This window comes from Ornithodoros turicata, chromosome 5 (assembly GCF_037126465.1).
Source record: "Ornithodoros turicata isolate Travis chromosome 5, ASM3712646v1, whole genome shotgun sequence".
In the NCBI taxonomy this organism is placed as follows: domain Eukaryota; kingdom Metazoa; phylum Arthropoda; class Arachnida; order Ixodida; family Argasidae; genus Ornithodoros; species Ornithodoros turicata.
This window is the reverse complement of record NC_088205.1, coordinates 81,339,920-81,353,651: the sequence shown is the minus strand read 5'-3', so window position 1 is coordinate 81,353,651 and position 13,732 is coordinate 81,339,920. Positions and strand designations below refer to the sequence as shown.

The 13,732-nt window shown below is 46.5% G+C and overlaps 1 protein-coding gene and 1 long non-coding RNA gene across 7 annotated transcripts in view; one reads left to right on the top strand and one right to left on the bottom strand.

The window, feature by feature from the left end:
* LOC135394972 (uncharacterized) overlaps window positions 1-8,115 on the top strand; it is a 58,714-nt gene extending 50,599 nt beyond the window's left edge. Inside the window, exon 2 of the long non-coding RNA XR_010422984.1 lies at window positions 7,732-8,115. This is a non-coding gene — a long non-coding RNA (uncharacterized LOC135394972). The remainder of the gene's footprint in view (window positions 1-7,731) is intronic.
* The window catches only part of LOC135394971 (gamma-aminobutyric acid receptor subunit beta-like), a 144,188-nt gene that overhangs the window by 128,443 nt on the left and 2,013 nt on the right, over window positions 1-13,732 (bottom strand). For all 6 annotated transcript variants that reach the window (XM_064626101.1, XM_064626104.1, XM_064626100.1 and 3 more), the window contains exon 2: window positions 1,014-1,102. In XM_064626101.1, coding sequence (XP_064482171.1) covers window positions 1,014-1,102 — 89 coding nt within the window. The remainder of the gene's footprint in view (window positions 1-1,013; window positions 1,103-13,732) is intronic.

Genomic DNA, 13,732 nt, shown 5'->3' with positions numbered 1-13,732 from the left:
CTTTTTGTGACACTTACGCAGTTACACTAATTGCCACAAAAAGGCGTACGCCCCGCGCTTTTCACGTATCGAGGGTGATAAAGGTCATGTTTCGAAATTCAAGCGCGAGAACAGAGAGTAGAGTAGAAGTAGCTGCGTTTTGAAGTTTGGTAACGCCTGAATGTGGACTCTGCTGCTCTATTTCTTTTAGTTGAGGAATATGTTCCTCTTCTTCGCTTGAATGTCGGCTTGGGGGCGGGGGGGGGGGGGAGTAGGTGGATTAGGTAGCTTGTTGATGATTAGATTTGTAGATCGCAGGAGGATCGTCCTTTGCACTTTGGATCTATCTGCTGATAGTCAACATGCGGAGTTTCTTCTTCAGTGGACCTGGCCTTGTATTTCTGCACGATTTGCGTAGCTTTGAGGAAGGCACACAGCACTTTGAGTGCGATTTTTCGGTCTGAGCTGGTAATTCAATTGCCCATAATGTCAGCAAAGGTGAGAGGCTAAGCTTTCTTACTTCATACTCTAACAGTTCACGTTCTTTGGAGAACAGACGAGGACCAGAGAAACAAACAGGACGAAGCGCTGGTGATAAAGGTATCACAACGGTTGGCCTCCAGCGTGCTGTGTGATGAAGTTCTGTTTTAAGAGTGCGGAACGAAAGATGTCGTTACCTTGACATCGATGCAAAAGGAACTGGAGTTCCTGATTCAAGCGCGAAGGAAACCACAATTTACCCTTTCCCTCTTGCCCCCTTCTCCCGTGTCTCATCAAACCATCGCCCGCGATGATTGGACAAACCGTTTGAGGAAACCAATGGGAGGTCGCTCCGCATTGCCGCGCATCTTGAGAAGGAGAGAAAAAGGAAAGCGTAAATTCTGGTTTCGTTCGCGCTTAAATCAGGACCGACGCAACAGATGAATATCGTTCCTTTTATATCGCTCTCAATGTAACGACATCTTTCGTTTCGCGAGGAGAACTTTTTGCACTTCAGTGCCCCTTTAAAGTAAGAGCAAACAAAAAAAACTCACCTCCATAGTTTGGCCTCACCCTCTTGTCGTATCCACGTGTGAAGAAGGTATCTAGAATCTGCGTGATGTTTTGTCCACGTTGAGTTTGTCTGAAAGGACAAGCAACGGACTATTTAGATTAGATTGCACTAGATATATCGTACACTCTTCATCTACAGAAATGCCGTTAAAGAAAAGAGAGAAATGAACGCTATATTGGGCAGCGGCAACAATGGACAACACCGACTTTCCATATCGTAACTTTCACCGAACGCTATGTGTGCAATAAACCGTGAGTGTTAACCAATTCTGATAATGATAATACAAACAGCTGGTGCATGCTACTATAAAACGGTTATCGCAGCACAATGTTTCACTTCGCCTGTGTGAGAGGGTGGCATCCTGTCAAGGAGGAGGTTCAGATGCCAACTTCCAATACAGTTTGCGCTTTTACGAAGCCCACACAAAGAATAGCACAAAGCACACCTGCGCATCGATAAAATACTGGAAACAGAAATAATGGGTCCTTCAGCAAACACCCTGGCACACTTCCGAAATGAAAATATATTCCAAAAGCCGGGAAGAGGTATACTTTAAAAGGTCTTTTATCTCCGGCTTAACACAACATGGAAAAAAACTACGTTTTTAATTGTTTTTTTTTTCCTGTAGGCTGATCTGTACCTTCGGACACATTGCGTACTGATGATGCCGCCTGAATAGGTGGCGAAGCGTTTCCGTTTTTAATCGTTTTTTCCACTGTTGTGCTAAGCCGGAGATAAAAGACCTTTTAAAGTACACTTCCGAATTGCTAGGATCCCGCTCCAATAAATAACGGTCGGGTGCCTGTGAACTCTTTCACTCTGATGAGGCCCGCATGGGCTCTTGAAACGTCAGTGATTCTACTCTTTGTTGTATTTTATTGCCGTGAAGCCGGTGCCTTTTCTTTCTCTTTTTTTTTTCTTTTTCGAGTGAAGACGTCCACTCCGGGCCCATTGACAATCCATAGCACGAAGTACAAGCATTCGTTCAAGAGATACTGCTAAATGCTGCTAGAATTAAGTAGGCTGATTATCGGTAACATCACACTTTGCAGTGAAAGAACAATCAGACGCACAAAAATTGAAGTGGTGCAGAATAATACTCATTTGTTAAATAAATTAGCTTTGGTTACCAGCGGTCAAACCACTCAGCAATTTTACGATTCGGGCAAATTTAAAGAATGTCTCTAATAAATGGCTCATGTGCGCAGTTCGCAGGCTACTGCCCTTTCATCTGTCGTATCATAAAAGCGTCGTTTTAATCTTGAAACGAAATGTAAACTTGCCGGGCTTACTTCTTCCAGGGCTCGGCGTATGTTAGGTCTGAGGCATCGTATATCATGTTGTGTATTGCGAATTAAGAAGGCTGTTCATCATTTCCTGATAACAGCGGTTGCGAAAGATGAGGAGCATCAATTTCTCCCTGTTTTAGGAAGACGATTTGTTTCGCGTTGAATTGCATCGGCATGCGCTGCTAGATAAAGATGGGTTTCAGGGTCATAAGTTATATTTAACAAAAAAAAATCGCGATATCTGTTTGAGGGTGATGTCGACATATGGACGAATGCAGCTACCCATTTGGAATGCAGGGAGGCTTCGGGGTCCCGATATTGATGTACTGGGTGTTCGGACTCCGCACAAGCTCCCGTGCATTATATCCTTGTCACATCGGGCAGTCTTCAATGATCATTGAAACCAATGGCCATTGAACATGCGTGTGGCGCCACCAATTGTGGAACGTGCCAACTACTCAATGAGCGTTGGATTCAATGCTCCCCTGGCAGGTTGACACGTTACACACTTGGTGGCGCTACACGCATGTGCAATGGCCGTTGGTTTCAATGATCATTGAAGGCGGTCCGTGTGACAGAAGGTAGTGGCTAGGATGAACGGCTTTCACGCCGAAACTGGATGTGATCTAATTTCGAATCCCGGCACCGGTTGTGCTGTCTGTGTGTTTTCCCTGTGTTTTCCTCAGACGTTGTAGAGCAAGTGTCGGCACGGTGTCCTGTGAAGTCGATCCAGTACGCAGGATCCCCCCGATCACCCTCGGCAGGCAGACTTCTCGGCGATAAAAAGCCGCCAACCACCTACCGAGCTCGGTTCTATCTCCCTCGTCGGCGTAGTATAAATGAGGCACACATACTAAACTCTGATTTCTTCTGTTTCTTTTTTTTTTTTGTTTATGAATCCACGGCATTTCACATCTGTTCCACTATTCCTGTTTCTGTTCCTGGTCGTGTGTCGTGTTCGCCTGCTGCTTCGCCGACACACCTTTGCCTGATTTGCGGTGATTAAAGAGCTATAGGTACCACACATTCCGCCAAGAGGCCACCTCACGTGGTGTCCCTCTTCCACATTCTTTCCGCCTCACATTTTCTTTCCAGTACAAAGACCATTATAAGAACCGCTTTATCTTTTCTATTCTACTCCGAGTCTTTTTTGTTTCGCCCTTCCCCTTAACGAATTCCCGCACAGCCGATTCCCCCATTCAACAGCGCATATATATAAGAACACAAAAGCCAACTTCTCTTTTCAGGGTGCCGCAGTGAAACACGGTGGCATTCCCTCCCTCTCTCTCTCTTATAAACTAACTCCGTCGATCCTGGCACGGCTCCAGAACGACACTGACGTCACACGGACCTGCGAATCGATCAACGCCAAGAACCAAGTTTTTTTGGCGCAACGCGATTTCTCGCCCAAAAGTTCCTTTTACGACCGAGACCTCGATGGGACGAAGGTTCTCAAGATAAAAGCCAACCTTCGCGAAAATAAAATGACGAGACGATGTTCAATAGCGAAGACGAGAGGAGGAAGAGTGGTAGTTAGATGGTAGGCCTGTAGGGAGCGCGCGCGCTCTCTCTGCACAGGGTTGACGACGGCAAAATGCGCACAACGCTAGAATAGGGGTTGCACGGAAGAAAATGGCGATAAAAATATGATGGGTGGGGTCGTCAAACTTGGCCGTTTTCTGAAAGATGGTCTCGAAGATGCAGTTTGATTGCGAGGCTTCCTTTTCATTCGGTTGCGCCGTTTGTTCCGTCTATACTTTCTGTATCGGGAAATAGGAAGCGAGCTGTAGCCATGTGGATGCGCAGACGCACCGACCCAACAGCATTACGGTTTCTCTGTTCTATTTTCTCTCGTATCTTTTCTTTTTGGCGCAAGTTCGAAAACAAGTTGTGCAGTGGAAATCAGGAACGTGACTCGACGAGCTAGAGTGCAGATGCCGTCAGAAGGACAGAGAATTTACGAGCAATTTTACGGGCCTCCCGTAAACATTGTGTAATTGGTCTGCGGTGCGCAATTTCTTGGAGTGGAAGTACATTTCCTTTTTGTGTTTGTGCGGGCGGATATTTTCATTACAGAAAGCTCTCGTAAGAAATACAATAAACTCTTACGCATAGTTCCATCACTAAACCAGCTTGGTTGCACCGCCGAATGGTATCCTCATTGCATCCTTGAAGGGACAGAACCTTTGACAGGACACCAAAAATTTATCGATGCGCACAGTTCGAAACACGGGCACCCTTCGACCCTGCTTCATACGAACGAGTGAGCGCTGCGCGGTAAAGTTTGTCGTTCTCGAAACTTCGCTGGATTATACGGTCTGGTGCACTTACTATTAATAATGATGCACTGCATACTCGGGTAAGGCGAGGCTTGCGTCATTTTTTCCGATACATTGAGCATGTTTCTTGAAACATAGAGCGTAACCGCAGGCTTTCGCATAGATTCGGAACAAATACCAATATTATTCCGCGGGGCGGATGGTCCAGGAACGCAGTGAGGCCTACTCTTTTTTAGCCGGTAACACACCTGTCTTTGTCTTTGCACCATCAGCAATTCACCATCACGAAATGTCTTGGCTCTCGTTTCAATACCGTATACCAAGAACAGGAACTCCATCCTGTGGAAAATTTTGTGTCCTAGTCTAATGACCCAACTGTGTCGGTACGGTAGAGCATCAACATCTCTGGCGATGACTCTCAGTCGTACTTGAGGGAGGGGGCTCTCAGGGTCATGTCCAACCTCCTTCTGTGCTTCCGGTGCTTCGGAGAGATATCAGCAGCGTTCCCCGATGAAGTCTGCGTACGACGCGCATACCAAGCCCTCCTGAACTCCACTTCCTCCCGACGTTCTCTTCCTGTATCCCTTACTAGCACCCCTGTCCCCTCTCCTTCCTGTTGTCGTCTCTCCATCTATTCACGTCTGTATACCTCTCATAGCCTCAGTCGCGTCGTTGCGCCAATACGGAGTCGAGAAGGAAAACGAAAAGATAGCGGGGAATAACTTCGTGACTGTCATGGCGGTCATCTTAAAACTGGAACTGTGACAAACAGGGCGCGTGACAACGGTGATAATAATACTTCATCACGCGTGTCGCTGTATTCGTTTCTCCTTTTATTTTGACTCCATGTTATCACCGCGAAGCAACTGTGGCTGTGAGCGGCACCCAGACGTGGACAAATGGAGAGAGCGCAGCAGGAGTGGCGGGGTTGGCGTGACGCCCTGAGCCGACGTTAGGAGAAAGTGTGCCGGCATTCACCTTGAAAGTTCGCCGGAAAACCCACAGGAAACGTCAGAGAGCTCACCCGGTGACACGATTCAAACCCGTCGCCTCTCAGTCTTCGCCACTACCAGTAAGGAGCGAATGTTGCATCCACTAGGCCATGATCATGCCTCTGGTGCATGATGTATTCGTAAACAGATATGACGATATATGTTTAAGGTCACTTTGGAAAGCTCGTGGAAAAACGGATACCAAGCAGTCCAAGAACTACATTTGCCTCGTACACGCCTGCTCTATACACCTGTCCGCTAAGCTTAACCAGTATATCTACCGCGCCTATAGGCAGCACACTGCAATGCCTAACGTATGGATCGGCGCAAAAATAACTATAACGGCGATCAATACGAGAAGCGACGACAACAAAGAAGCTGGTCTCAGGAAACGAGGAAAAGTAGTTTCGTAATAACGACAGAGGAGACAACATCTAAATTTATTAGAAAATACTGGAAGAAAAGTGTTGAGACTATGGTTCAGGGTATGATCCAATAAAGGAGTGCATTCTTAGAAGGCCAGCCCTGTTTGGGTTTGCTCAGCTGCGGAATGTAGCAGCCTTCATATATATCGCTGCAGCAAATGAAATTGCTCAGCTCAAAGGCGCCACTCAGCGGGGAATGACATCCTCGTCGCATGTGGAAAGAGTAACTATGGCAGCTCAAGAGCAACGGCTTTGATCACAAACAATGTCTGTCGGCGCTGGTTGCAGTTTCCTTTTTAGGCAGACACTCGGTTCTCTTTCTGCTTCCTCCTTTTGTGACGGTTTGCTTGACGTGGCGTAAGTGGCCCAAATAACAGTTGGCCAATCACAGCAGCTTCCAGCAGACTAGCCGTCACGGGCCGCATGTGTAGCCACTGGTTAGCCACATGCTTGCTTTGTTTAGCATCCTGTGCGGCATTCGGCAGAGGCGGACGAGATAACATTGCGACTTTATACAGGGTTTTTCACTTAACGTGTCACAATAATATATTTCAGAAATCTACTTCTCTGAAAATTATGGGGTCAACGGTATTTATGTTCGGCGAGCTCTTGCAACGGCATACGGGTGCTTTGATTAATTTTCGGGCGCCAGAAATTGAATTTTCTGAATTGCACCTCGGATTCTGTCAAGCCAATGTCACCTCTTCTTTTCTGTTTTGTTTTTTGCCAGAAACGGAGAACGCGTGTCGGATTTACCCCATACCAACACAAAACAAACTCCCTACTAGAATGGTGACAGTTGGAGACAAGCAGCCATTTTGGTTTACAGGTTATTACGGATCATAAAACAAGAAATCAATAATTTATCTTTATCGACCGATCATCGAGGGAAAGACGCAAACAAAAATTAACCCCGCGCTTACAAACATACAAACCCTGCGCGCAAGGCTGCACGCGCAAAGCACAGGTGTTAGGATGAAAGGTCGTGCAGGCTTCTTAGGCAGTTTGAGGCTTTGTATTTGTTTGTCCTTTCTATGTTGTTCCAGCCTCAGAACATCAGTTCTCTCGTGCAGATTATCGCCATATAATCACAAATGTGGCAGCAATTTGTCGGAGAACAGATACTATTAAATAGGCTGCTACTTCGCAAATTTTGAAATCCAGTTTCGTCTGTGAAGGGACATTGCAAGTGAGGGTTCGGAGATTTCCTCCATTGTAGTAAAGGAGAATCTGCCGCCAACATTTATATGTGACAACATTTCTGATTAACATACAACCGTGTTGCTGACTGTTTTCTCCTTAAACTACTCCTCAAATACGATGATATCGTTTCTTCGAGAAATTATCGTTGTGCCATGTAACAAATTTGTGTACCCAAATGGGCTCAGTTACCACCCTGCCTATGTTGTCGACCGGAAGATGGCGCCGCAATCGGGGAGGTGAACAGTCCCGTTATACCGTTCCGCGATGGGGCGCTGCAGCCGGGGTGGTAAGCGAGCCGGTTACCACCTTTCCAAACTGTTTTTTTTTTCTCTCTCTCTCTCTCTAAGACTGTAGTGAAGGAGGGAGAAGAGGCTGTCTTTGATCGAGGGGGAGTTGACTTAGTAGAGAGTGGTTTAGCCAATCAATGCGTCGATCTTCTGACTACATCAACAAAAGTACCAGATGTTGTGGTGGCTCTCTCGTTTCTTTACTGAATGACTTTCCATGCAGATATGGCGACATGCTGCGGCGGAATTCCAAGTGCCTCCTGGGCTGACTGAATAGGAGATTGTGCCGACGTATGTCATAAGTCGTCCGCGGAAAATCCAGGAAAACACCGAAGACAAGCACGAGATGATATCATGAGTTGGACCTATACGTCACTTCCCAGTTTCAGGGATCATCTCTGCCACGCTCTTTCTCTTCAGTAGACCACACATACATGGGATGATGACGTGGTTGGACCATTCACAGCCGCTAATGCGGTGCACTGACCCATTGCTTTTGTGGAGGGGATGAGAGAGTGGTGACTATAACAAAAAGTGTCCCGTTAGAGCTTTTAGACCAGTACACCCGTTTGTATTCTGAGTTCGGACTTTAAAATGCACGGAGCTACCTGTGGACGATTTCTTTCAATCATGTTTCAATGTAGAACAGGTTTTTACTACGGACTACCTTACTGAACCAGACATGCTTTATCTCAATGACGACACTTGACGAAAAGTCAGCGAAGTGCTGGGAATCGAGCGAAGTCATCTCTGATCGCCGGCCAGGCGTACTACCACTGCGCTACGGCGAGATCGCGCTCTCGTGCAACATACCACGGCGGGAAGACACTGATTCACATTCCACTCTGGCCACATATTCTTTCCTACAGTGTCTTTCACACGCGCTCACACTCAGAAGTACAAACCGAGGCAGGCGGCAACTTTATCACATAGTAACGTAAGATGTAGGTCGTATCCACAATTAGGACGAAGGACAATTAAAGCCTCATCAGCAATTATCTCAATGACGGCTGCTGACGAAAGCTTTTGGATTTGGCGTCGATGAGGTTGAAGTGTAATTTTTGCAAGGGAGGATGTTCAGAACTGCACTACTACGACGTACATTCACACAAAAGCTCTGTTAGAAAAACTTCGCCGGAGGACGAGGATGCACTATATGCAAGGACGAGCGACAATCCTGAACGACAACCAGCGAACACTTCCCTATAAAATTCCAACGCCGAAACATTATAGTTCTTCGCCGCCACCGGACGTTATGATCTTGTTGCAGTAATGACACATCGAAAAAGAAAAGAGGACACACCCACACACATATATGAGGAAACGGTCATGAGATGGAGCAGAGAAAGAAAGGACACAGAGACGCATTGTACTCTTTCATAATCGACAGTGTATCCAAGGATGAACATAGACGATACTCTCATATTCGTTTCCTCTTGAAGGACTACGAACAGTCCCAAGGAGCAACGCCACAGCTTATGTCTGTCCAACTGTCAGGACTCAACCCCAATCAATACGCCACTCTGAGAGCAGCTCCTTTCCTGCTGTGTTTTCCCAAGCTGTGCCCTTCCACCTGATTTACGGTTGGGGATTTTGCCCAATATTTTTAGCCCTGAAACAAGAAGTATTTGAACCTTACTGGAGTTTATGGATAGCGAGTGTAAGCTAAATCCTGGCATTTTCGTTGCTATATCTGGACTTTCCTGACACTTCAAAGGTAAACGGGACAAGGCGACGTGATATGAAACACACGCGTCGAAGGTTCTGAGGTTGGGTGTAATAGTAGGCGGGTTCGCGGTAGCACTTTTAACAGATTTCAAGGGCGTCGGACGGGTGGAGGCGAGCAGCAGTTGCAAGGATTGGTTCCAAGTTGCAAGGATTGAATAAAGTACCAATTTGGGCCTGTTGGTCACAGGTAATAAAATCGCTAAAACAGTGCTAAAGACAAGTAAGACGACACTGGACCGACACGCTGCGCAGTGCCTCCGTCCGGTGTCGTCCTTATTTGTTTTTAGCACGGTTTTAGCACATGGTACAAGCTGTGCAGGAGGAGAAAATATTCAACCTACTGCACTCGGTTACTTTTTTAACGCTTTATAGTTCGAATGCTCTATGCTTGATGGGCTCTGCTCTACCAGTGTTCTTGACTCTCGTCGTGAACATGGCGCATGCTTGACTGTCCCGTACAAATTTCATTGACTCTCCGTCTCTAGGGTCCTCTAGAGTCACTAAATAAGCTTCGCCTCAGAGTACCGACACTGAGGTCCAAAGGGGAGCACGAGCGCCATCTTATTTCCGCACCACACCGGTTCCGTCCACAGTTGAGGATCAAAGACGGCTAACATAATGCTCGCTGTGGAATAGAGAAGCGTGTATGATTGTGTCGCGATAATCCATGTATTGCCCACCAGAGCGTACCCAGGATGTCACGGTGAGCTCAAGGCCGTCAACCTTGATGAGCTGCTCGCGAGAAAAATGATCATTTCACCCGCGCGCGATAGATGGCATCGTGCGCTAAAGTGCGCGTGCGCGTGGGTAGCTTGGCGCGGAAACAGAGATGGCGCATGCTCGCTCTTGGAACTCAGTGTCGATACTCTGAAGCGTAGCTTATTTAGTGACTCTAGGGTCTTCCCTCATTGATCCCCATGTGTTGAACGTCTGTTCTGAAGCCCCGTCCTTGACTCTCATCTTGAGCACGCAACTTGAATGATTGTCCTTGGTTTTCTGGCCGACTTTCCAGACAGGTATCGACCTCCTGAAGCCGGCCCAAGCACACATACTAACGCTCCTGTCTCTCACTCCTTCCTGCTGTGCTCCGTCCGCGTCTGTGCGACGCTTACGGTCACAGTGGCTTCGCGGTACTCTCAAGAAAGAAAGAAAAACTTTCTCGTCCGCGTCTCCCAGTATTTGGTCGTCTCAGACGTCCGACTTCTATCCCTCTCTCTCTCTGGACCGCGTCCTTGAATCTCAATTCGAGGCTCTCATTAAAGTGTGGCTCAACTGCTGGCCGTAAATGAAAGTTTCTGATTACTCTAGTTTTATGACGAGTATATCTCGGCGAGAAAGTCAGTAGGATTTCTTTACGGTAACGCTTTGCGGTGGGCACGCTGAGAAAACGGGTTTACGAGCGTCTCGTGCTCTGCCTCGTGTTTTGCTTTACGGCCCTCACCGAGAAATAAACTTGTTCCTCTCGCGCCAGAGTACTTATCTATTCCGAGCGTATACTGTTGGTTACCGAACGACCAATTAAAGTGGGACTCGCATCTTTCTTTTCCTCCGTCTCACGTTCTTGCTCGGCTACACTGCTTTTCGCTTGTCTTGGCCTTGAGTATCGTTCCTAAAGTGAATCCATCAATGCCTTTTTCTGCACTTGATGGCGCGGAGGATGGAATTAGACGAGGCGCCCTGTTCCACCGCGAAACGAGAAGCGGTGATTGGAGGCAAGAAATGTGACGTCACCGCTAGTTTTCCGGTTTCGGTTTTACAGTTGCCTGCATAGAATGTTTAAATGGCACTTCCGGAATTCATGGGTAGATGTGCGTGTAGCGTGTCAAAATGGCGCCCAAAGTTTGTCGTGTGCAAAAATTTGTCATTGGTCGGCTTTTTAAAGTACATGTATTTTATAGCAGAACAGTATCAATTCAGGGGACTACAAAATCTGGGCTTGGTCGCGGTGCGTCGTAAAAGCGATTAATTTATGCAACCGTGGATGGACGGCATATAGTCCAGTATGATTGAATATTTTAAGTATCAAGCCGTACCCTGTCGGCTGACATCTCCAGACTTCATAATTATAGGAGGAAGGCATACACTCTGAACATTAGCAAGAGTGACTCTCTACCTATACGATCCAACCAATCGTATTGCGTTCTTCTGCACATCCTCTCCAATATCCCTGCTTCAATACACTCCTGTTCGCACCGACCTTTATACCCCCTGTCATGCGGATAGTTTTCAATGATCATTGAAACCAATCGCAATTATTACACACGCGTAACGCCATCAATGCGTATGAAGCGTCAACTTTTCAAAGACAATTGGATTCAGTGCTCTTTACGAAGTTGACACAGTACACGCTTAGTGGCGCTGCGCGCATGTGCAATGGTCATTGATTTCAACAATCATTGAGGACTGTCCGTATGACAAGGGTATTAAATATCTGACCTCCAGATCTAGAACAACCGCAATTATCCGAAAATATCCGCATTCACCATTGCAGGCATCCTATTCGGGTACTAGTCAAGGCACTTGGCTGCTTATACAGCCGTAACCATCTGCATATTATGAGGGAGTCTACGAATCTGAAGGTCGTACAGGTAGCTATCTATGCATTATGCATTACTTTGTCGATTTCTATGAGACGAACACATCCATGAAGAAGAAGCCTGTCCCCAGTGAACGGCATACGTTACGTGAACAACAAACATTATTCACTACTTGCGGAGATGATACTGCGATCGCGAACCGCGTATGCAGTGATTCGACGTTTCTCTTATCGATTCTCCTATCGCCTCGATGCTTGCCTTTCCTCGTGAGCTTCCTCAAAGGCGTATAGTTTACGTTCACGCAGACTGCTTGCGGGTACTTGTTGCAATTTATTATATAGCGCTCTGCCCTAAAAGCACTTCTAATCTTTTTTCGACGCCATAGGACTTCGGTCCTCACTGTACTGACTTCACTTCTCGGTACTTCGGTGACTCTTTATTCCATTTCACGACATTACCGCCAGCAATGTGGCAGAGTATCACCCCTGGCGATGACACTCCCCAATCATCATCATCATTCAAATAAAGTAGTAGTTGTTGTTAAATAACATTCGTAATACGAAAGTACGGGTTGCAGTCAGTGAATATCTGGAATGCTTCTGCCGCCTGCTTGTTCTGTTTCGTACTTAATTTCAATATTATTGAAATAACTTTTGCTTACTGCGCATGAATCTCACACTATACCTCAATAGCCGAGAGTGGCGCAAAAGGAGAAGCAGGTCCGCGATGGCAAAATCACTCGAAATATAAGAACATTCAAGCTGGACCACGCTGCGTCCAGCGCGAGAAATCTTGTACCAAATAAATGTTCAGCTTCAGTGTTCTTATATTTCGACAAAACCCAATCTGAAACATACTCGTAATTCCTTCGTCGAACATTATCAAAGAAAGCTGTAGCTGAATAGGTCGCGTTCCGGGTACACGCATGATTCACCTCTCCTCTCCTCTTCCCTCTCACCCTCACCTAAGGAATGTGAGAGAGGTAGCGATGATAATGCCATGCTATAATAGAGAGTTTTAGCACATCGTACGCTACGGTCGCTACTTTGCGTACGCAAGAGAGAGCGTTGAAGGTTCTGCGCACGCGCAAAACATAAAGCGAGCTTCGCGCAGTGCGCAGAACCACCAACGCTATCCTTTACGTACGCAAAGGCGATAGCTTACGGTATGCTAAAACTCTCTAATAATATAGAGTTTTAGTGCATCGTACGCTATCGCCTTTGCGTGCGTAAGGGATAGCGTGGTGGTTCTGCGCACTGCGCGAAGCTCGTTTTATGTTTTGCGCGTGCGCAGAACCACCAACGCTATCCCTTACGCACGCAGAGGCGCTAGCGTACGGTGCACTAAAACTAACTATCGATTCGTGACAATAACGGGACACCCTTTGCTTGTATTGGTGCTTTGTTGTTGTTGTTGTTGATGATGATGATGATGATGCTTGGGGTCTACACGTCTGTTTTACGTTGTTTTGGCTTGGATTTAACCTGAACGGTGTATCTTCTTTCTTTCTTCTTCTTTTTCTTTCTTGAGGGGGTAGTAGCTTTCATTGGGCGATTTCTAAGTCTCTATTATCACAGTTAGCGAAGAGAAAGAAAACGACGGGTATAAAAATAAAAAGTAATAATATATTCTTAAGTTTAAAGGTACGGTAAAGCAGTAGAGCTGCAATCTCAGAAAACGTATCTATTAGCCTGAGCCTTCATTACCGTTACGTCACAATTTTGGTCCCAATCGCGCACACAGTTTTTTTTAAGAAAATTAAAATTAAAAATTATGGGCAACACTGTGTCGAAGTGGCCACCAACTGCGCATTGCTCGTCAAGCGCGGCGGCAAAACTACATTGCATGCGCATAACACTGGGTCTACAAAAAGAGAAGTCGGCTACGCGTCGGCTTCGTAGCCGTCAGGAGCTGGAAACCAGTCGAGAATATAGATCACTGTTGCTTGGCAAATGGCGG